Genomic DNA, 24,355 nt, shown 5'->3' with positions numbered 1-24,355 from the left:
TTGAGAAGTTGGTGAGCTGTCATGTTAAATCTCAGGGACTGTAGTGGTTGAAGTACACCCACAGTGCTGTTAGGGAAGGGAGTTCCAGGATTTTGATCCGGCAGTGAAAGAACAGCGATGTATTTCCAAGTCAGAATGGTGAGCAACTTGGAGGGGAACTTCCAGCTGGGTGTTCTTAGGTATCTGCTTTTGTCCTTCTCGATGATCACGGATTTGAAATGTGCTGCTTAAGGAACCTTGGTGAGTTCCAGCAATGCATTTTGTAAATGATACACATAGCTGCCACTGTTCATTGATGGGAGAGGATTTGAATGCTTTGTGAATGGAGTGGCAATCAAGTGGGCTGTTTTGTCCTGCATAGTGTCAAGCTTCGTGAGTGTTGTTCGAGCTTCACTCATCCAGAAAGGAGGAGGGTATTCCATCACACTCCTCACTTGTGTCCTGTACATGGCAGACAGGCTTTGGGGAGTCAGGAGATGAGTTACCCACAGTAGGATTCCTAGTGTCTGACCTTCTTTGGTAGCCACTGTATTTTTATGGCTAGTCCAGTTCAATGGTAACCCCCAGGATGTTGACAGGAGGGAATTTAGTGATGGTAATGCCATTTAATATCAAGGGGCAATGGTTAGATTCTCCCTTGTTTCTACCACACAATCTGGGCCATTATATATAGCATCCATGTTCAAAGGTCAGACCGGTCAATGGGAAATGGCTGATGCTATGATACTTGATTAGAAATATATCATATATCTTAGTGAGGAATTCTTCTTAATCATTCTCTACAACTGAACGAGTCACGAAGAGTTGGCTGGTGTTCATAACTACACTCACTATGGCTGATAAAGGTAGGATGGATTGAGATTTGATTTGGGTTATGTAATGTCAAAACACGAATTTTGTATCCTGCTTCACAATTGGCGATAATATCTTGCTTTGTATGTTAGAGCACTTTACCTGTTGGACTCATCATTTATACATCATATTACATCTCAATCTCCTATACCTTTTAATTTTGGAATACCTGAGGTGCTTCCGAGGTCGAGTCACAGAAGAATTGAACTGCTTCGTTCTATCTTTTCTTCTGATGCTTGCAGGCAAATGCTGCGACTCTGGGTATCAAGCTAATTACGAATGCCATGTGTGTCAAGACTCAATCAGGATCTTAATGAATTGTTTCATAAAGTATGCGGCATGTTAATTGGTATGAAGGAACAATGCATTTAACAGATTTTTTTCTGAGAAGCTTTGGTTGATCTTATATCGCTGTGTGCCAAAAGGATTTTCATTCAAAAATCTAGTTTCAACCAAACTAGAATTTAGATTTATTCTGAACTATTAAATGATACAATTTTACATCTTCCTCTGTTCAACATTCACTGGTTACATTTCAATAATTTTATAATAGAACCCCATGGAACATTTTGAAATCTCAATTTAGCAGTCATCACCAAATGGAGACACTGTTCCAACAATAAGAGATTATGAAAAGTTGAAAGTACCTGCCCACGTTTGCAGCCAGTTGATTCAGGAAACTTTTCAAACAAGGCACATGTTTTGGGGACTTGTTTACAGGATTTCTCAGATCTACGACCTAGTGAGGAAAAGGAAAAATGTATACAAGGCAGCAGCAGCATTGCCATAATTAGATGCACAGGCAATGAATTGATCTAATAAGCATTCTAAATCCAAAAAAAATGGATTTGAACAAACTATTCTACAAATGCTGTTTGTCCATCAACGCCACCATCTGTTCAGGTGAATATACTCATAGTCTCCAACAGTATATCTTAATTAAATACATCTTTACTGCGAGTTGACAGATTTTCTAATATAATAGCATTTGCTTGTGAATTCATCTTCTATTTACAAAGCTTTTGTGTGTAATTCATTTATCCAACCTACACAAGCAGGGAAAAAAAACCTTCTCCACAGGTACAATTTTACCACAGCAATAATACAGACTTTACAGTGCATGTGTCACAGATTCATTGACAGTGATGCATACAAGCTCATCTTTCTGCATGTAAGAGTTCAATTCAATTCACCAAGGACTGCAACTGAGTGTTCAGTAACTATGTATTAAGTGCTCTGAAAGCTTTGATGCATGCCTCCACTGGGAGATGACACACATTTCAATGCAGTATCTCCCATGTGAGGCCACTTTAAGATTTGCTGCGCTGTCATGTATTAAACAAGTTTGTTCTGACCCTCTAATTTTTCACATTACTTGACCAACAAAATGAGTAGAAAGCTGCTTCCCACACTAAAATTGATATTTAATATACAAAACATTCTTTAGAACTTATTAATGTAACTTTACATTTTATTTTAGCTATTTCAATGGCCATTAACCCCTATTGAAATTTAGACACCTGCTGAAAAGTGAACAATAAGGAAACAAAAGATTATTAGCATAGAGGAGGAAGAAAAATCACATCTCAGCTCAATTCAGCAGATATTCAAACATGCACTTTCTTGCAGTGACCTCCTGAGTAGAAAATCAGAAGCAGGAACCTGCAACTAATTTTTCTTCCATCTCTAATCTTGACTGGTGAAGTCAATTATGTTTCCACCACACCTCAGTTGATGTCAGTTAGTTCAGCATATAACGAATTTAAAGTTCCATGGAGGTACCCCCGATATGTAAATTTAGAACAGGCCACCCGAAAGTAACAAAATTAAAAAAAGAGCTTCTCAATAGTAGTTTAATCACAAGGAAAGCACCTGAGAGAAATATACTTAAGGTGGAGGCTGTGGGCACTTGCTATGAAATATTTATAAATGAAAAGGTTGGTATTATAAATGAAGAGATGAAAATGATTTGTTGATCAAAAAGCACAAGGAAAGGGCTATGGCTTTAGAAGTTCAGGTACAAAAATTTTGAAGGACAGACAAAAGTGAGGAAGTTAATAAAAATGGGTGGATTATGCTGTAATAAACATGGTAAGTAAATCATCATTGGTGTAAAATAGTTGAATGAGTATTGGACCACGAGATGAAATCATCAAGGATGAAAGTTGAAGCAGTTGTGACCTGGGGTGTGGGTTATCATCAAATGCAAACAATTACTCAGGGCAAGTACTTCCCTTTGCTCCTCCAACTTCCTAATAGTGATTGGAAGGCACAACAGCGAAGACCCAAACTGTAGGCATTGAGCAAGAATCCAAGTTTTCTTTTTGAATAACACTCTTGTTTGCTTTTATCCAGCTGGATCAGGGCAATTGCTCCAGCCACAAGTACCTCATGCATGCCAAAGTACAAAAGGAAGTGGAGTTGTAGAGAATCAAAATGATTTAGACAAAATATGACAGAACACCAACAGTTGAAATTTAATACAGGAAAGTATAAAATATTGAGCACGGGAAAGATAAATCACAAGTGTCCTCCTTAACTGGCGATGAAATAGCCAACCCTGAAGTTTAAAGGGGTCTCAAAATCATTGTAGTTTGGAAAAGTAGTAGGAGGTTAGTCAAAATAATTTAGATTTTTTTCCTTCCACACTTAAATTGATGGCTATTTGATGGATCACAATTCTATGGCCAATTAATTTAACCATAAAAGCTGTTTCGCTTCATAATGTAGGCAGAGTAATTGGTAGTCAGAAGTACAACAAAAGCAGCGAGTTGCTAATTTGAGTTTACATCTCTCAAATCAATGTTTCATTTGAAAGCTTTTCCCATCATCGATACTGCTCCATGCTATTTTGCTGAAGAATAAGGAGGTACATTCTACTGAACTGTTATAAAAATAAATATAAAACCTATAAAGCAGGTTACTTATGCAGAACGAACCCTAGCCCGGTCTGGTGTGATACTGTGCAATTTTTCTCCAATAATCTAATGAATGAGGAATATATCCCATGGTCTTCTACCGTCAAAAGTATAAAACTACTGCTAATAGCACAAGTGAAGGAAGGAAGATTGCATAGAAGAATCAGCAAAATATTATTTGGTTGAGGCACTTTAGCACCTGGCAAAACTTGTACTTTATCCAAACACCAAGGAAACCTCAGCAATGTAAAACTCTCAGGTCAAGCAACATGTTAGGACACAAATTCTGATATATAGATATATATAGAACTTAATATTTGTTCAACATGCACCAGTAAGTGCACATCTCTTTTAAACAAAATTGGATCATTAAAGAAATTATGTTTGCTACATTGTTATGCCATGATGACATATTTTAAGTGTGACAACACTGTGCCAATACTGTGCCTTAAGAAATGTATTTTAGTCATGTTTCTTCTGCAGGATCTGTTATATGCACTTGGAGCTGCTTTGTCTGGATCTAGCAGCACTGCAGCAGCATAATTGATCTGAATTACTACAATGTTTGTTTTAATCTGAACTAATGCAGGGTTGTTATTTTTGTGTTTCCCCATGGGATATTTCGGAGTGGGGCTTAGTTAGCAGTTAAGGTCATATGACTGGGTGAAGCTAGGCTTTCACAGAGAACCCAAGACAATGTGTTTTTTGGGTTCTGTAGAGAGGAATTGCATTGTCTGTATCTCTTGCTCTGTCTGAAATGGAGACTGGAATCTGCCAAAAAAAAAAAGCTCATTTCTCTGAGATTCTACTGTCTGTGGGTGGAGCTCTCTCTAGAGGTTGCTGCATAAAATTTAGAAGAAAATGTCAAAAGGCTGGGAGTTTAGCACCATGTGAGCATATTTGGTTTTCTGTGGTTCTAAAGAAGGGATTTATGTCTATGGGAGATACTGCTAAACTGGAACAATAGAGATAGCTAGCTGTTAAAAATTATACTTTGTCACGTTTAAGTATTTTAATTGGTAAATGTTATGCTAATTCTTCTTGTTATAGTTTTTGATAAAAGCTTCCTAGTCAATTGAATCAAACTTGGAGTGAAACACCTTATGCTCATCCAAATGCCAAAATTAAATATAAAAGTTAGAGTCCAGGCTAACTTCATAAAATACCATGTAGTTTCTGATCTTAACACAAGATAATGTGTTAATAACACAAGATAACGATCAGGATTGATGTTGGGTTTTAATGACCGTGTCCACCAAGCTTTCTTGATCACTGAGTAGATAAATGTATTAACGTAGTATTAGGCTATTCAAACTATACAGAAATATAGCATTAATCTCTATTCAATGCAGAACTACCTGATCTTGGCCTCAGGATGGGAGAAGGTGCAGGGGAATACCTCACTGGGTAGCAAGAGGATCAAAGGTAGAATCAGCAAAAGTTCCTGCTGGAGGTGGACGTACTGTGGACATTGAGTATCACAGCTAAGTATTATCCAGTCTTTACTTATTATTAAGACACTGAAGATTAGTAGGGCTGTTGCTGCCTGTGGAACAACTTAAGGAAAGGAAGTGATAAAAAGAATTGGAGGATTGGAAATTGGCAGGTTGGAATATGGAAAACATTTAAAGATCAGCAAAGAGATTCTAAAAAGAGTAATTAAAAATGCATCCTTACTTGAGGAAGGATGGAGTGGCATTAGAGGCAGTTCAGAGGAGGTTGATAGAAACATAGAAACTGGAAGCACTAGTAGGTCATTCAGTCCTTCAAGCCTGCTCTGCCATTCATTTTGATTCTGGCTGATCACTGAGTTTGATATATTGATCCTCCCTGCAACCCCCTCACCACCCCCCCCAAATCCTCAAGAGTTATATCTAATTTCTTCTTGAAATCCAACAACGTTTTAGCCTGAACTACATTTTGTGGTAGTGAATTCCACAAATTCATCACCATCTAGGTGAAGAAATTTTTCCTCATCTCAGTTCTAAAAGATTTACCTCTTATCCTCAAACTATGACCCCTAGTTCTGGATTCTCCCACCATTAGGAATATTCTTTCTGAATCCACCTTGTCTAATCCTGTTAGAATTTTATATGTTTCTATGAAATCCCCTAAACTCCAGTGAATATAATGCTAACCTACTTAGCCTCTCATATAACAGACCTGCCGACCCAGGAATCAGCCTAGTAAACCTTTGCTGTACTTCCACTATAGCAAGGGCATCGTTCCTCAGATAAAGACACCAAAACTGCACACAACACTCCTGGTGCAGCCTCACCAATGCCCTTTACAATTGCAGCAAAATATCCTTATCCCTATACTCAAATCCTCAAGGTTCACAAGATTGTTGAGGGGTCTGTCTTATGAAGACAAATTAAGCAGTTTAGGGTAATACTCCTTAGAGTTTAGAAGAATGAGAGGAGTTCTAACTGAGGTATATAAGATAAAAGATATTGGCAAAGTAAATGTAGAGCAGCTGCTTCCTCTTCATAACATATAAGCACAGAATCTACATTTGGTCCATAGAGTCTGTACCAAACATAATCCCACACAGGTCCAATCCCCATAACCCCATGCATTTTACCCTCACTAGTCTCCGTGACACTAAGCAATTTAGCATGACCAATCCACCTAACCTGCACAGCTCTAGACATCTTTTCTGGGGCAATCTGGAACTAGTAGTCATAGTTTTAGGATAAGGGATGGCAGATTTAAAACGTGCAGCTGGAGCAAAGCTTTTGCTCAGAGATTTGTGTAGGACTTGCTATACATTTCTTTTAATTTGGTAAGCTGTGAAGAAGAACTTATTCTTGGCTTTGCTTCAGCCAAGCACATGTTTTTGAAGGAACCATGACTATTCAGAAATTTCAGACAATCACATTGAACAAGAAGGTCACAAGTTCAATTCTAGATCTGTGTCAAGATAATTGGTGTAAATTGATGTTGTAACAGCACTATAACAGCTCACTAGGTTAGGGAGAGGTAAGTGAAGGACACCTGATCATTATTCCAATGGATCCTGCTAGAAGTGTGTGCCTAGATGTAAGGTGCAGTCATGGCTAGGTTCAGATGCAATGCTTCTCTGCATGAATCACAGGGAGACAGGAGAGGAATGTACCTAATTGTGTAGCTCCACCAAAGAGTTGCACAAGCACAACGGGCTGAATTCTGTGCAGTTATCATTTTACGATTCAGATAACTTGCTGACAGTCATTGACAAATCGCACAAGGAATATAGTCAGTCGGGCAAGGTATTAGATGGCATTAGCACCCATGGAACTGTATCTCCGGAGTGGAGTTAATGCTTTGAGGGCATGAAGAGAGAAAACTACTAGATTGAACTGAAAGCATTCCATTTTTTGTCATATTGTTCATGTGAATTTATCAATATCTTTACGAACAGCTGACAGGAAAAGGCAATTAATGGTGGAGAGCAAAAGAATGACAGGCACATTATAAGCAACATATGTCTAGGGATTAATAAAATGAAATGCAAGCACAGGTTCATCCAAATTTCATTTATTCAAAGGTGTGCATGATTATGTCATTTAAGAAAGTAATAGTTTCTATTGTTAGGCACCTATGGCAAAATATCAAGCTAGACGTAATAACGGCTTCTAATATCAACAAGTTCTGATAATCTGGGAACAATACACATTAACCATTCAGTATCTGGACGCTGAGTCTTCACAATATTGTTGACTGATGGTGCAAGTTATGGAAGTAGCTCTGATTGAGCATATCCTGTATTTCACAATCATATAAACCAGAGGTGACCATACGGGATGTGTGGCATCATTAAAGCTATAATCACTTTGTGATGCTAGAGCACTTTATGTCAATAGATGAAAATGCTATTTTGCTTAATCAGCATGGCAACTGAAATTCAGATATAAGTGTCAGACATGGACTGTTGCTATAATGCTCAATGTGGCACCTTGACAGTTCCAGAACAAATTCTTGTGAATTGCTTGTCATAACGTAATATGAAATGTTATTTTCCATGTTCAGGTCAACACTCGTAACCAAATTTTTGAGCTAACTTACCAGGGTCATTGATTACTTCCAGTCAGACAAAAAGTGAACACATTTTTCATGGGTTTTACACATTGTAATATATAGGGAAGGATTTTCTGGATGTGTGCGTCCCAAGACCAGAAATTCCCTCCAAGCTCAATGGACCTTTAAATGGTCCACTGAATTTTCTGTCTCACCCGCTACGACTCCCGCAGTGATTGGAAATCTTTGGTTATAGATAAGCAATATACAGTAACGTCACACATCTCTGAAGTGATAGCCTCACAATCAGGTATTAATTACCTTGCTGCCAAAGCGTAAACTGGCTCCAGTCTCCTTTCTCTCTCAAGTTTTCATCTTCTGGTAAGAAAAATCCCCTTTCTTTATCCATAACAGCCAGACCCTCATCACGGATTAACTTCCAATTCCTCTCAAGAGTCTACAATGCAAAAAATAATAAACTTTAGATATTGGATTTAGGATCTCACAACAGAACTGCTATCCTTCAAGTGCTAAGGTAATTATCAGGAACGTTTCTTCCTCAAAAGCAAAATGAAAATCTAATAAAGCAGCATTGCCCAAGTCTGGTCAGTGTCTGAAAGATTGTGTGCAAAGTGCAACACCAACTTGTAAACAATAAAATCACAGGACTTATAGGTGATAAAAAGGGATGTGACCCAAATTAACAGGGCTGAAAAGTTATCACGTAGATTGATAGATCGGCAATGGGAATTTTCAAAGCACAAGATAGAGAATACAAAGTAAATACACTGCTATCAAGTAAAAAAGAGGTGAATGAAACTACAGGGTTCTGTGAACAAACAGAAAGGCAAAACTAAATTGAAACTTGGAGAGAAGATGAAAGATAAAGTTAGAACTAACAATTTATAACTGTTAAAATATAGTAGGAAGTTGAATGAGACTAGACAGTGTCATGGTTCAGGTCAGAAATTCTGAAGTGTTTTTTGGAGCCTGCCTGGAACATAAATTTTGCCTCTTGAATTTGGCTATGATAATCATATGTCCCACTTCAGGTATGATTCAAATGACCCACCAGGGAGCTTTTATCAAACAAAGTTTAAGAATATACTTAATATGTATATTGAGAAAATTAGCAAAAATTTTAATCAATTACAAACAAGAAACAGAATAACCACTATAATATATAACCCTTAACAAATATTTCTAATATGTTCGAATCAAAACCAAGCTTCCTTTAGACAAAACCCCTTTAAGAGGTTCAATACAGCAAAGACTAATGCTCACGTAATACTGGACTTGGGTCCTTTGGATGAAGTCTGTAGTTCTCTGGATAGACTCAGAAGAGTTTGAAGTCAGAACAGCTTCCCAAAACACCAGGGACACTATGCAAGCCACCAACAGCCAATTCCCCCTTTCAGAAAGGTAAGATCTTACTTTCAGATAACCAGCAGAACTTCCAAAACCAGGGGCAGCGAGAGAGAGAGAGAGAGAGAGAGAGACTTCTTTTCAGCTTGATTCCCATTCTAAAACTAAAACTCAAATAGGAAAAAACCTTGAATTCCCTAAAAGAAAAAAAACCTGACCAGAACTCATGACCTTCCTATTAACAATGCAGGGCCATAAATCCAATCCCAAAGTAAACATATACAACCCCAATTTAAGCCACTGAAGTAGCAATAAAAGGACATCTTTAGTAAAGCTGCTAACAAATGACATCAGCTGAGGCTGCGAGCAAAGAAAACACTGAAGCTGTGAGGAGCTGCAGAGATCATGATTAAAAAAAACTTTCATAAAGGTACACGAGAGTCACAAAAACTAATAGAATAAAGATAGGAATAAAAGCAAATACAGGTTTTTTTTTACAGGTTAAAGAGGAGATAAAGCTGTTCAAGAATGAAAGAACAAGTCAAATTGTCAAAGGATTGATAATTACTTGAAATTCATTTTTACCAATAATGGAATTGGTATAATGTCAAATAATTATATTGAGGTCCATTCAAATATCTTGTGAATTAATTTAAAAAGCTGATTACAGCCTCTGCCTTTCTAATGCCCATCATTAGAGTCCAATAACTCAATTACAGGATACTTTGGCTATGTGATCAACTACCTAAGGATCCTTTAACAATGTCAATAGCCATCTCCAGCCCTACAGTCCTCGAAGAATTCTGTTTATCTTAACTCTGGCCAACTCTGCATGCATCCTTCCATTTCCTTTGTCCCACTAATGGCAGATATTCCTTCAACTATCTTGGTTCTGGAATTCCTAAACAAAACACCTCCACCATCCTCTACTTAAATTCCCCTTAAAAATGACCTGTTTGACCAAACATTTAGGCTGCAATTTTCCGCCTATGTCAAACCTGGCGCAAAACGTATTACAGTGGAGTGGAGCAGAGAATCGCTAGTGAATGGATTAGCTCATTCGGCACACCAGGCATGGCCAGAGTGCTAGGAGCAGTGCTGAAGAGGAGGGGAATGCTGCGAAGGAGGTGGGCAGGCTGTCACTGATGGTGGGGGGGGAGGAGGGGCCGTCGCCATGGCAGGGGAGGTGGGGGCAGGCTGTCGCCATGGCAGCCTCATCGAGGGCCGAAGGGCCTGTACTGCGCTGTAATGTTTTATGCCTGGGGGACTAGGTGGGCTGTCACCATGGCTGGGTGGGGGGGGGGGGGGGTTGGTGGGTGGGGGTGCGGGCTGTCGCCATGGCGGAGGGGGGGCTGGGTTGGGCGGGCTGTCGCCATGGCGGAGGGGGGGGGGGGGTGGGTTGGGCGGGCTGTCGCCATGGCGGAGGGGGGGGGGTGGGTTGGGCGGGCTGTCGCCATGGCGGAGGGGGGGGTGTGCTGTCCCCATGGCAGGGGTCGGGCTGTCGCCAATGGGGGGAGGGGATGTCATGAAGTGGGGGGGGGAGATGTCTATGCGAGGAGAGAGGGGGAACCTCAATTTCAATTTGAGATCGGGGTGCCCCTTAAAAAGGGCATCCAATCTTGGTGAAGCTGGGCTTACTGGCATGTTTAGGTCCCGCTCCTCTCAGAATCAGTGCAAAATTCACCGTTCCAAAAAAACGTCCAAGTGCTGCAAAATTGTGACCTGATGTACACCGGCACATCCAGTGCGAATCACACTGTGTCATTTCGGGTGAGAAACCAATTTTTTTTTGGGAAAATTCTGCCCTTAGATGATGATTTTGGAAGCGTTGACTTTGTCTCAGTACAATTTGTATTACTTTTCCATCAAAGGTCCTGAAATGTTTTCCTATGCATAAAACAAATGCTTTTTTGTTAAATAATCACCCTGAATACAAGCCTTTATTAAAAATGCACATACCTTCACCAGTTCGGTGTAGCCTGTTTCTTTAGTTGTCCACCAGGGCTGAGCCTTAAGTCCATTGACATTGTAAAGTGAACGCTGCCACACTGATGCAAAGTGACCCTTTTTGTGTCCCAGTTCATACCATGTGTAGGCCTGTGGATCAAACAAACCAGCAAAACTAGGTCATAAATCATACCAAGAAATTGTGTCAGCAAGTCTGGTGTTCCCATGGTGCATTGACCTCTTTTCTAACTGTACTGTCAATATTAAATATCATAGAAACCCTACACTGCAGAAAGAGGCCCTTTGGCCCATCGAGTCTGTACCAAACACAATCCCACCCAGGCCCTACGCCTAAATCCCTACATATTATACCCACTAATTACGCTAACCTTTTGCATCCCCGGACATTAAGGGGCAATTTCTTAGCATGGCCAATCAACCTAACCCACAAATCTTTGGACTATGGGGAGGAAACCAGAGTACCTGAAGGAAACCCATGCAGACACGAGGACAATGTGCAAATTCCACACAGACTGTGACCCGAGCCGGGAATCAAACCCAGGTCCCTGGAGCTGTGAAGCAGCCGTGTTGACCACTGTGCTACCATGCCACCCACCACTGTGCTACTGCGCAGCCCCCACTGTGCTACCGTGCCGTCCAGTATAATTTTTGTATAGCATTATTATTCGATGCTATCAAACATTTTAACACTCAAAATTACACATCAGGATTATTTTATTTCCCTAATTACAGATTGGATGATTTACCCAGAGAAATTAACTATCAATTAACCCAACCATTTAAATGAATGTACTGTTAATAGCAACGCTAATGTAAGCTTTCCTATTGATGACTTAAACATGATTAAATAAGGCTATTACTTAGAACTAAATTAATAATCAACATCTAAACATCGATTTCAAATAGAACATGGCTGGAACTGGTGCACAGCATGGATTTTAACTGCTTAAAACTCCTAGATTTTTCTTTGCAATATCAGAGGACACTTCACTGGAGGTGAAGACAATAGCAAAGGCATTTAAGGATGATAGAAAATTTATAATATTTAAAAAATCCAATTCAGAGGTATATTTAATCTAGCTTCAACTTTCCTTGCAAGGTTAACTCATCCTAATGTAGAATCTCGGTTTTTACTGAACATCTTTTACAAAAAATACTTAAAACGGAATTAGATGGTCTCCATCTATCCTGTCATCTTCAATTATCTATGCACTTATACATCCAGGTCCATCTGCTCCTGCACCCTCTTAAGAATTTTACCCAAAATTTTTTATTGCCTCTCCATGTTCTTCTCACCAAAATGAATCACCTCACAATTCATCGCATTGAACTTCATGTTCCACCTGTCTGCCCACTCCACCAACTTGTCTATATCCTTATGAAGTTCGCCCCACCGTTTATAGTGCTTATCATAGTATATACATGAAATGTTATCTTGGAAGAAATGCATCACCGATCCTAACTGTTTTTTCATGAACAGGTTCTATTAACCCATATGTATATAATGGGAACATGCAGTTTTACTCACCTCTTGATCACCCACTCTCTGCAACGCATCTCCCAAGTGGAAGTAAAAACGACCGTCATCTGTCCCTGGATCCCCAGATAATAATCCTTCCTGCAAAGATTGTATTTTTAAAACATCTACTTACACCACAAAGCCAACATACAAAAGGTACATTCTTCAATACTCGTAAGACGTACACTTGACTTTGTTTTTATTTTGTTTTCTCTATTTTATTGCAAACCTTTTGTTCCGAATTAACCACCTTCAGTGCGAATAAACTAATGTAGCAATCTTGCAAAAACACACTGGAACCTCATGCCTAAAACTACTAACTGTGTATGCTAAACAGTAACATGATTTTACACGCGCTAAATACATGGGAATTAAATCTGATTCAACTTTGAATGAAACAGCACTACGTAATTGCAGAGTGTAGTTTTCCTTCATTTCTCTGTGAAACTAAAAAAAAAAACACTTATTATCTTAACCTTTTCATTCTTATACTACATCACGTCTGTATTATTATCTTTAAGTTTACATGAAGCAACAATAGAAAAAACTTTTCAACCCCCTCCCGCTTGAATCGAGATTTGAGGATGAAAATATCTCTATTACCTTTTAGCCTCACACTGTCAGTGACGAACAAGAAACTGATTTAACCAGTTTGAGTTAAACAGTCTGCAACACTTTGCTAATTCCTGTGAAAAGGCCAACAGAGTCTGCATGCAGCAACAGAAATTTACCAAGCACACTGATGTAAAGGCATCGAGTTGCTACAAAGATCACAAATTCAGTTTTGATGTAGCTTCGAAAACTGATATCCAAGTGGGCAATGTACTGTTAATTGGAATTTAGCAAAACTCTTGGAATTAGTGCTGCCTTCAGTTGTCAAGTGATCACACCACTGATGGCATGGGCAATGTTCATATGAGAAAAGCAACTTGTATTCCATTTAACCTGACTGATTCTGGTATTTAAATATGTTGCAATATCCAACTCTGGATGAGTTAATCTTACTAGTGTAGCACTTACCTTAAGATATGGAATGCTTTCAGCTATCTGATTTCTAGCTTTGAGGATGAATCCGTAATGAACTTTAGCAAATCCATCATCTGGAGCAAGCAACAGAACCTGCAACAACACATCACTATTATACCCAGTCTCAGAAGAACATAAGAAATAGGAGCAGGAGTAGGCCAACTAGCCCCTCGAGCCTGCCCCGCCATTCAATAAGATCATGGCTGATCTGTCGTGGCTCAGTTCCACATTCCCGCCCTCTCCCCATAACCCTTAATCCCCTCACTTATCAAAAACCCATCAACCCGCGTCTTAAAAATATTTAGCGAGGTAGCCTCCACCACTTCAACAGGCAGAGAATTCCAGAGATTCACCACCCTTTGAGTGAAGAAGTTCCTCCTCAACTCTGTTCTAAACCGCCCCCCCTTTATCTTGAGGCTGTGCCCCCTAGTCCTACTATCCTTTCTGAGCGGGAAGAGTCTCTCCACCTCTATCCTATCCATCCCATTCATCATCTTATATGTCTCAATGAGATCTCCCCTCATTCTTCTAAACTCTAACGAGTACAAGCCTAGTTTATTCAGCCTTTCCTCATAGCTCAACCCCCTCAACTCCGGCATCAGCCTAGTAAACCTCCTCTGCACTCCCTCCAAGGCCAAAATATTCTTGCGTAAGTACGGCGCCCAAAACTGCACACAGTACTCCAGCTGCGGCCTCACCAATGCCCTATACAGCCGCAGCAAGACCTCCCTACTTTTATATTCAATCCCCCTCGCGATGAAGGCCAGCATCCCATTCGCCTTCCTGACCACCTGCTGCACATGCAAGCTGGGTTTTTGCGACTCATGCACAAGGACCCCGAGGTCCCTCTGCACCGTCGCCTGCTGCAGTTTTTCTCCACGTAAGTAATAATCCTTCCTACCATTATTCCTACCAAAGTGGACCACCTCACACTTGCCAACATTAAATTCCATTTGCCATTTCCTGGCCCATTCACCCAGTCTATCTAGATCCTTCTGTAGACTCTCACCACCCTCCGCACAATTTGCCTTTCCACCAATCTTGGTGTCATCAGCAAATTTTTGACACCATACACTCGGTTCCCTCCTCCAGATCATCTATATAAATGGTAAATAGCTGAGGCCCCAGCACCGACCCCTGGGGCACTCCACCAGTCACCATCCGCCAATCCGAATAGCACCCATTGACCCCCACTCTCTGCCTCCTATTTGACAACCAATCCTCTATCCACGCTAACACCCTACCCCCAACTCCATGTCCCCTGACTTTCTGCAATAACCACTTGTGAGGGACCTTGTCAAATGCCTTCTGAAAATCCAGAAAGACCACATCCACTGGCTTTCCTCTATCCACCGCCCTAGACACATCCTCATAGAACTCCAGTAAATTTGTCAGACATGACTTCCCTTTAACGAAACCGTGCTGCGTCTGCTCTATCAAGCAGTTCCCCTCAAGATGCCTCGCTATTTCCTCCTTGATGATGGATTCTATTTACCTACAACAGACGTTAAACTAACAGGCCTATAATTCCCCGCCTTTTGCCTGGCACCCTTCTTAAACAACGGCGTAACATTAGCCGTTTTCCAATCTTCCGGCACTTCCCCGGAATCCAGCGATGTCTGGAAAATAACCACCAAGGCATCCACTATCACCTCCGCCATTTCTTTCAGGACCCTCGGATGCATTCCATCCGGTCCTGGGGACTCGTCCACAATCAGCCCCTCCAGTCTGTCGAGCACCACCTCTCTAGTAACATCTAAAATTTTCATGGGCCTTTGCTGAAATGTAAAATCAAAACAAATTGCCTAATTTAGTTATTTTCTTCACAAATGTTTTTAAGATGTAACAAATTAACCTAAGATGGGTTGCTGATTTACTTGAGTGGACATCAGTGGCAGACACTGATGGCAGGTCATTGAAAAAAGGAATCAGAAAAATAATGAAAAGTACATTGTATCACAAAACAGTCAGTGTTTTTCCATCTTGCATACCCATTTGCAGAGTATTGCTAAAATGATGAGAAATGAGCAAGTGTTCATGTCCAAAAGGCCCTGGTGTCCTTGTCACTAAGTTACTGAAAGATAACATGCAGGTGCAGCATACCATTTGGAAGGCTAGTGGTATGTTAGCTTTTATTGCAAGAGGAACTGAGTAGCAAAGCCTTGCTTCAACTGCATAGAACCTTGATTAGACCACATCTGGAGTAGTGTGTGGGTTTGGTCCCCTTACGTTAGGGAGGATATTACTGCCTGAGAGAGGGTGCAATGAAAGTTCCCCAAACTTGTTCCTGGGATGATGGGGCATCAGAGAAACCGGGCATGTATTCTCTGGAGTTTTGAAAAATGAGAGGCAATTTAATTTAAACTTACAAAATACTTCAAGGGATAAACAGGGTAGATACAGGTAAGATGATTCATTTGGTTGGGATGTGTGGAAGCTCCGTCACTGAGTACTGTTAAGACAGAGACATAGGAAATAGAAGGCTTTCATCGTGATCATGGTTGATCATCCAACTCAATAGCCTGATCCCACCTTCTCCCCCATGTCCTTTGATTCCCTTCATCCCCAAGAGCTACATCTAACTCCATCTTGGAAACATTCAATGTTTTGGCCTTAATTGCTTTTTGTGGCAACGAATTTCATAGGCTTACCACACTCTTGATGAAGAAATTTCTCCTCATCTCAGTCCAAAAAGATTTATCTTTTATCCTTAAACTATGACCCCTGGTTCAGGACACCCCCACCATCCTCCACATCTTTCCTGCATCTGCCCTGTCTAGATGTGGAGATGCCGGCTGGTGTTGTGAGACTTCTTACTGTGTCTACCCTGTCTGGTCCAGCTAGTTAGAATTTTCTAGGTTTCTATGAGATCTCCTTCATTCTTCTAAACTCCAGCAAACATAATGCTAACCCTTATATGTCAGTCCTGCCATCCCAGGAATTAGTCTGGTGAACCTTTGCTGCACTTCTTCTATAGCAAAAACATCCTTCCTCAGCTCACACTACTTCAGGTGTGGTCTCATTAAGGACCTGTATAATTGCAGTACAACATCCCTGCTGCTCTACTCAAATCCTATCGCTATGAAGGCCAACGTACCATTTGCCTTCTTTACCACCTGCTGCATCTGCAAGCTTACCTTCAGCCACTGGTGTACGAGAGCACACAAGTCTCATTGCAGATTTGCCTCTCCTAATTTATAGCCAGATAATAATCTGTCTTCCTGTTTTTGCTACAAAAGTGGATAAACACAATATACTGCATCTGCCATGCATTTGAGCACTCACTCAACTTGTCTTAATCATACTGAAGCACCTCTGCATCCTCCTCACAGCTCATCCTCCTACCTAGCTGTGTGTTATCTGCAAATTTACATTAATATATATGGTGAATAGCTGGGGGCCTAGCATGGATCCCTGCGGTACCTCATTAGTTACTGCCTGCCATTTGGAAAAAGACCCATTTATTCCTACTCTGCTTCTTGTCTGCCAACCAGATTTATATCCATCGCAATACACTATCTCTAATCCCATGCACTTTCATTTTTCATACTAATCTCTTCTGTGAGACTTTGTCGAAAGCCTTCTGAAAGTCCAAATGAAACTACATCCATTGGCTCCTCTCATCAACTCTACTGATTCCATCCTTGAAGAATTTTAGTCAATTTGTCAAGCATGATTTCCCTTTCGTAAAACTATGCTGATTTTGCCACTGTTTGTCTCGTCCTCTGCTATTAAGTCTTTTATAATGGACTCTAGAATTTTTCCCACTAACAACATCAGGTTCACTGGTTTATAATGTCTGTTTTCTCTCTACCTCCCTTTTTAAATAGTGGGGTTACATTTCTACCCTCCAATCTGTAGAAACTATTCCAGAGTCTATAGAACCTTGGAAGATGTCCGCCAATGCATCCAATATTTCTCGAGCCATTTCTTAAGTACTACAGATTTCTAAATATCAATGACATGAAGATATTTAGGGACCATGTGAGGAAGAAAATGTGAAGTGGATGACCAGCCATGATCACACTGAATGCAGAGCAGTCTCAGTGGGCTGAATGGCACACTCTTGCTCCTTTGTTCCTATATAAACTCTTTGCGCTGTTATGGAGTTGGTGGGGAGTTCCTTACTCATAATGGGCATGTCCATTGAAACCACTTTATTGAAGGACCTGTGGTGATCAAGAAGAGAAGTTTCTCCACAACAGCCAAACTTGCTGAACTTTTTTTTGTTATTCTTTCTAAAAACACAAGCAGATTTCTAAAAACACAAGCTAGCCACTTGATTATTGTGAAATATTAGGCATTGTTATGTTGATATAAATAGGCAAACTGTGGAAGAAATACATCATCTAATAATCATAAAACAGAGAATCATTTGGAAAATTTTGTTTTGACAAAATACTGAGAACCATGTCTTTTCCTAGAAATGTAATGCGCCAAATGCAAATACAGAAGTTGAGAGGGATGCAAGGTCAATGAGATTGGAATATTCATATTAACCATTGCACTGTTAATTGTGGATGTTGAAAATAACAAAATGTCAGGTTTCCACAAGGCTAAAAGCTAAGGCTACAGGAAACCATGGGTTAATTCTAATTCCAGATTGACCTTTGTATTCAGGGACACCATGCAATTATGTTCATGACCTGCGCGAATATAGGGTCAATGAGAACAAAGGAGAAGCATGGTTCTGATTCTGAAGAGAACCATGGCAATGGAATTTTTGATAACAAACAGCTGAAAATTTGTTGTTTATGAGGCTGATCTGGCACAGTTTGATTGACAGTCTAGACAGGGGCTACCTTTGTTTCTAAGCAACACTATCTGGGAGAATTTGAGAGAATGGAAATAGACCCGATTTCTTTTCTCTCTGTAGTCTGGTTTGTATAGTCACTTTTCTCCATTTGTTCTTAGTTTTCTGGCTTTAAGCCTGATGAAAGGCCAATAACATAGGGGCATTATCTCACTGAAGTAGTATCTGGTAAACATTGCTGGGGAAAGGCAGAGAACCAGGGTCTCTTCCCAATCCTGTTAATGCAAATTATGCAATAACATACTCAACATTATTTTTCATAAAATAACTTGATTAGGATTTGCCAAACACTGTTGATGTATTCAATGGCTGTGAAGCTATACATATAGTTTTGGTTCAGTGTCTGTATTTTTCTTTACCAGATTCAAAAATGTGTATTTTTTCCAACAAAGCACATTCAAAGTGAAGTCCAATTCAGCAGTTTGATCATGTGCATTACTGAAATTCTATCCAGGCAACATCTTGTTACATGTCATGACTTGATAGAAATCAGATATCAGTCAGTTAAAATGAGCTAGATATTTCTGACCCAATGTGGGGCTAAAGGGCAGTCAATGAGCTTTACAAATTGTGGGTGAGACCTCAATCTAGGATTCCTGCTCCCATTCTTGGTGCAGGCAGTTTTCATTGGCATAGGATAAGGAAGTGGGTCAGCAGCCTGCATACTGCTGTTCTGGCATCATTGTGGGTGTGGGCATTTTGTTACTTCCACAATTTTGATGGAGGAGAGAAAGTTGTTATGGGTGAGATAACTGACAACGGCACTGACGTTTCATGAACCATGGTTTGAAGGTGGGAACAACACAAAAGGAAAAATAGAAAAGGAATACTTCACATCATAATGAAGTTTTGCAAATAAATTTTCTGCTTTTAATGCAATGATCATAGTGTTTTGTTTTGAAAACATAAATGGCCATTAAATAGAATGACAACTGGCAAATTGACAAAGGAAATAACAGCAGTGTGAAAATGGAAAATCTTCAGATGCATTAGAGTACATTATCCCTGGATAGAATACTATTTTGCATTGTACAGTATTTAATCCAAATTGGACTGTGTGAAATTTCCCCATTGTTTTAATTTTTGTCCTCAAAGTTCAGCTGCGGAATCTCTTTGGCTTTTTCAAAGCTTTGGCCGATGGCTTGGTTTATGACTGCCCTCAAAATCTCTGATGGATTCTATTCAATAGGGGTTGCTTATGTAGTATAAATGTCAGTGTGAATGCTTAGTTGACTTCTAATCCACTAATGGATTCTGCTCTGAAGGATTTTTTGACGCACTGAGTAAGAGCTTGTTTGTTTTGACAGATTTATGAACATTTAAGAGGATAAAATTTTGTAAATGTATTTCAAGTGACTTTTAATTTTGACCGATTATATGCACTTTTCAATGTTATCAGAGGGCTCGAGTTCTCTTTATGGTGGATACTGGTTGCGTGGATGAAAGGGGCTTGGGGGTGAAAGACAGAGGAAAGGAGACTATGGGAGGTTAAGGGAGTGGAGGCATGAGGATGCAAGTGCCTTTCACTTATCTCCAGAACAGGGCTGATATCTCAGCAATTGGAGGTTGCCTTTTAACCCGGCTGCCTTGGCATTGGCCTGTCTAATAGCAGACCTGACCTCAGGTTTCTGATAAATGGCAAGATTAATTGGTGGGCATTGCAGGTTCACAACACTGGAAAATCTCCCAGCTCAAAGATGAAAATCCAGCCCTGAGCCTGAATAAAGCTCTTTGTATCTATCAACACTGTATTCAAAGCCTGATCTAAATATGAAACTAAAGATACTGAAGTGATCAAAGGACTGTTTCATTTTGATAGTAACTACAGCACTTCTGTGCGTCTACATTGGGTTGAAGAGACCTTTGGAATGGTCTTGGTTTCTTTGCTCAGTACTATGCATTTTACTCCTCTTTCCCCTAAGATGCAGATTCATAGTAGGATAGCTCCACAGTATCAGCCATCCTCTCTAAATGGTCACCTTCCTTCATGTGTAAGCATAGAGAATTCTAGAAAAGAGATCAGAACTTGAACTTGTTTTCGCCCACTGTCCACACATACACACACTAACCACTAAATGTGACTGAAAAGCTATTCAGAAAAGCATGCCAGATCAATTTTATTCTTTTTAGGTCATGGCTGCTGAGGTAGCGTTCATAACAATTAGCCAATTTAGCACAGATTGAGGATGCAACTTGGTATCGAGTTCCATAATAGATAATTCATGTAACAAATGAAACATTAAGAAGTACACATTCTTCATAACAGGCTCTCCTTAAACATGGAATTTAGGCATGGGAACAAATCTGTCCTTCCTGAGTTAAAATCATGCAAATAAATTCTGAAAGCCTGCTGTTATTAAAAGCTTACCTTTTCATATACTTTCATGGCATTATTGTTGTCTCCCAACAACAGATAACCTACTCCAAGATCATTCCTAATTGAGATATCACTTGGGTAACGATCTACCAACTTCTGAAGGGTCAACACAGAACGTTTGATGTGGCCTGTACATACAGACAGAAAATCAAATACAAATTGGCAGAAACCAATAGCTTGCAGTATACATCTTAAAAACAGGTATTGAAGACCTTCTGAAATGACTGTTTTATGAAACTATGATTCTTATTTCCCCAACCTTTTCTTGGATAATATGCATTTCTCAAATATACCCTTCAAATATTTATCTGTGGTCAAACTTTTGTGCATCACATTTATTTATCAGTTCTATGGTAGTATTGGCAGTGCTGCTCAAAAATACATTACAAGTTCCAATCACTTGATGCCTATCAAATAAAGCAGTTTCTGCAGGTTTCTCCAGTGGAAGCAGCAACTCAAAGAAATAAAATCATTAGCAGACATAGCACTGCTTCCTGGCTACTGAACGGCGCAGCACAGTAGCACAATGGTTAGCACTGCTGCCTCACAGCTCCAGGGGCCCAGGTTCGATTCCCAGCTTGGGTCACTGTCTGTGTGGAGTTTGCACATTCTCCCTGTGTCTGCGTGGGTTTCCTCCCACAGTCCAAAAAGGTGTGGGTTAGGTGCATTAGCCATGCTAAATTACCCCTTATTGTCCTGGGATGCACAGCTTAGAGGAATTAGCAGGGTAAATAGAGACGGTTATGGGGTGGGGCCTGGGTGGGATTGTAGTTGGTGCAGACTTGATGGGCCAAACGGCCTCTTTCTGCACTGTAGAGATTCTATACTTGTCATTATCAGGTAGGTGCCAGTGCTGTAGCTGTATTGGAACAATTTGGCTAGTGGTGCAGCTAATTTTGGAGTATAGGTCCTCCACCAGGGTGTTGTCGGGTCCCACAGTCTTTGTTTTATACAATGTGCTCAACTGTTTCTAGATATGATGTGATGTGGAGTAAATCAAATTGTCTGAAGAGTTTTGAGGCTGAGGATCTCCGAAGGAGGCGGAGATGAATCATTTTCTTGACACTTCTGGGTGAAGATGATTGCAAATACTTCATTCTCATCTTTTGCATTCATGCTGGGCTGTGCTCTCATTGAATGGTAAGCCATTATTCGGCCATGTAGTGAGATTAGAGCTGGTCGGTGCCTTAACTCCGTTTCGTACTTTGGCTCCATATCACTAAATACTTTCAGTTCAGTGAATCTGCCACTCTCGGATTTAAAATTAACAATTGATCTGATATCAATTGCCATTTGCAAAAGAGAATTCCAAACCTCCATCGCCCTTTCCTAATTTCAATCCTGAAAGATCTAACTTTAATTTTTAGACTATGCCCTCTAAGTCTTAGACTTCCCAATTAGCAGAAATATTTTCTCTCTTTCTATTCACCTTAATATTTTGAAAACTTTCATCAAGTTACCAATTAACCTTCTAAATCTTGGAAAATGCAATCCTAGTTTTTATAATTGCTTCTTATAATTTAACTGAGAGTCCGGGTTGCCTTGTGGGAAATCTACATTGCACTCCAGTATATACTTCCTAAAGTGTGGCACCAAGAACTGAACACAGTGCACGAGGTGTGGTCTAGCCAGAACTTAGCTGAATTCTACCTTCCTCCCCATTCAACCCCCATCTTATATTTTGATACTCTGGAAATAAAGGCAACATTCCGCTAACATTTTTGATTATATTTTGCACCTGTTAATGATCAGAAACCAGGATACCAAAGTTATTTTTTTAATCAACGCTGTTTCTATCTTTTGAGTGTAGAGAATTTAGAGACAGATAAATAGAGGCCAACTACCATAGACCAAACTGCTTTGTAAATTTATTATTTCTTGAAGTTTATTTATTAGTGTCACAAGTAGGCTTTCATTAGCACTGCAATGAAGTTACTATGAAAATTCCCTAGTCGCCACGCTCCAGTGCTTGTTTGGGTATACTGAGAGCATTTAGCATGGCCAGTGCACTTAGTCAGCATGTCTTTTGAACTGTGTGAGGGAACCGGAGCACCCGGAGGGAACTGATGCAGATGCAGTGAGAATGTGCAGACTCCACACAGACAGTGACCCAAGCTGGGAATCAAACCCAGGTCTCTGGAGCTGTGAAGCAGCAGTGCTAACCAATGTGCCACTGTGCTGCCTCAGGTGTCCTGTCCAAAAGGTTGACCAAATCACTGTACTCTAAAGTGATGAAAATTGTTGCCAACAATGCTGTCAAGTCACATTGACTCGATAATCTGATCACCAATGCTTTGTTTAGGTTGCACCAGGACCCCTGGACTGTAGATATCATTACAGCCTTAGTTCAATCATGGACAAAAGAGCAGAATTCCACAAGTGAGGCAAGGGTGACTGCCCTTGGCACCAGGCAGCATTTAGAACATAAGAACATAAGAAATAGGAGCAGGAGTAGGCCATCTAGCCCTTCGAGCCTGTCCCGCCATTCAATAAGATCATGGCTGATCTGTCGTGGCTCAGTTCCACATTCCCGCCCTCTCCCCATAACCCTTAATCCCCTCGCTTATCAAAAACCCATCAACCCGCGTCTTAAAAATATTTAGCAAGGCAGCCTCCACCACTTCAACGGGCAGAGAATTCCAGAGATTCACTACCCTTTGAGTGAAGAAGTTCCCCCTCAACTTCGTTCTAAACCGCCCCCACTTTATCTTGAGGTTGTGCCCCCTAGTCCTACTGTCCTTTCTGAGCGGGAAGAGTCTCCCACCTCTATCCTATCCATCCCATTTATCATCTTATACGTCTCAATGAGATCTCCCCTCATTCTTCTAAACTCTAACGAGTACAAGCCTAGTTTATTCAGCCTCTCCTCATAGCTCAATCCCCTCAACTCCAGTATCAGCCTAGTAAACCTCCTCTGCACTCCCTCCAAGGCCAAAATATTCTTGCGTAAGTGCGGCGACCAAAACTGCACACAGTACTCCAGCTGCGGCCTCACCAATGCCCTATACAGCTGCAGCAAGACCTCCCTACTTTTATATTCAATCCCCCTCGCTATGAAGGCCAGCATCCCATTAGCCTTCCTGACCACCTGCTGCACCTGCAGACTGGGTTTTTGCGACTCATGCACAAGGACCCCGAGGTCCCTCTGCACCGTCGCCTGCTGCAGTTTTTCGCCATGTAAGTAATAGTCCTTCCTACCATTATTCCTACCAAAGTGGACCACCTCGCACTTGCCAACATTAAATTCCATTTGCCATTTCCTGGCCCATTCGCCCAGCCTATCTAGATCCTTCTGCAGACTCTCCACACCCTCTGCGCAATTTGCCGTTCCCCCAATCTTGGTGTCATCAGCAAATTTCGACACCATATACTCGGTTCCCTCCTCCAGATCATCTATATAAATGGTAAATAGCTGAGGCCCCAGCACCGACCCCTGGGGCACTCCACTAGTCACCATCCGCCAATCCGAATTGCACCCATTAACCCCCACTCTCTGCCTCCTATTTGACAACCAATCC

The 24,355-nt window shown here is 40.6% G+C and overlaps 1 protein-coding gene across 8 annotated transcripts in view; it reads right to left on the bottom strand.

Annotated features, from left to right (window-relative positions):
* unm_hu7910 (un-named hu7910) overlaps positions 1 to 24,355 on the bottom strand; it is a 209,986-nt gene that overhangs the window by 12,431 nt on the left and 173,200 nt on the right. For all 8 annotated transcript variants that reach the window (XM_080194173.1, XM_080194174.1, XM_080194175.1 and 5 more), the window contains 6 exons: positions 20,829 to 20,965; positions 13,642 to 13,740; positions 12,631 to 12,720; positions 11,094 to 11,231; positions 8,091 to 8,226; positions 1,500 to 1,591 (listed from right to left, as the gene is read on the bottom strand). In XM_080194173.1, the coding sequence (XP_080050299.1) occupies positions 1,500 to 1,591; positions 8,091 to 8,226; positions 11,094 to 11,231; positions 12,631 to 12,720; positions 13,642 to 13,740; positions 20,829 to 20,965 (692 nt within the window). The remainder of the gene's footprint in view (positions 1 to 1,499; positions 1,592 to 8,090; positions 8,227 to 11,093; positions 11,232 to 12,630; positions 12,721 to 13,641; positions 13,741 to 20,828; positions 20,966 to 24,355) is intronic.

Source organism: Carcharhinus amblyrhynchos, chromosome 8 (assembly GCF_965287045.1).
Source record: "Carcharhinus amblyrhynchos chromosome 8, sCarAmb.v2.hapA, whole genome shotgun sequence".
NCBI lineage: Eukaryota > Metazoa > Chordata > Chondrichthyes > Carcharhiniformes > Carcharhinidae > Carcharhinus > Carcharhinus amblyrhynchos.
Note: the sequence above shows the minus strand (reverse complement) of the source record. Positions and strands in the feature narration are given on the sequence as shown.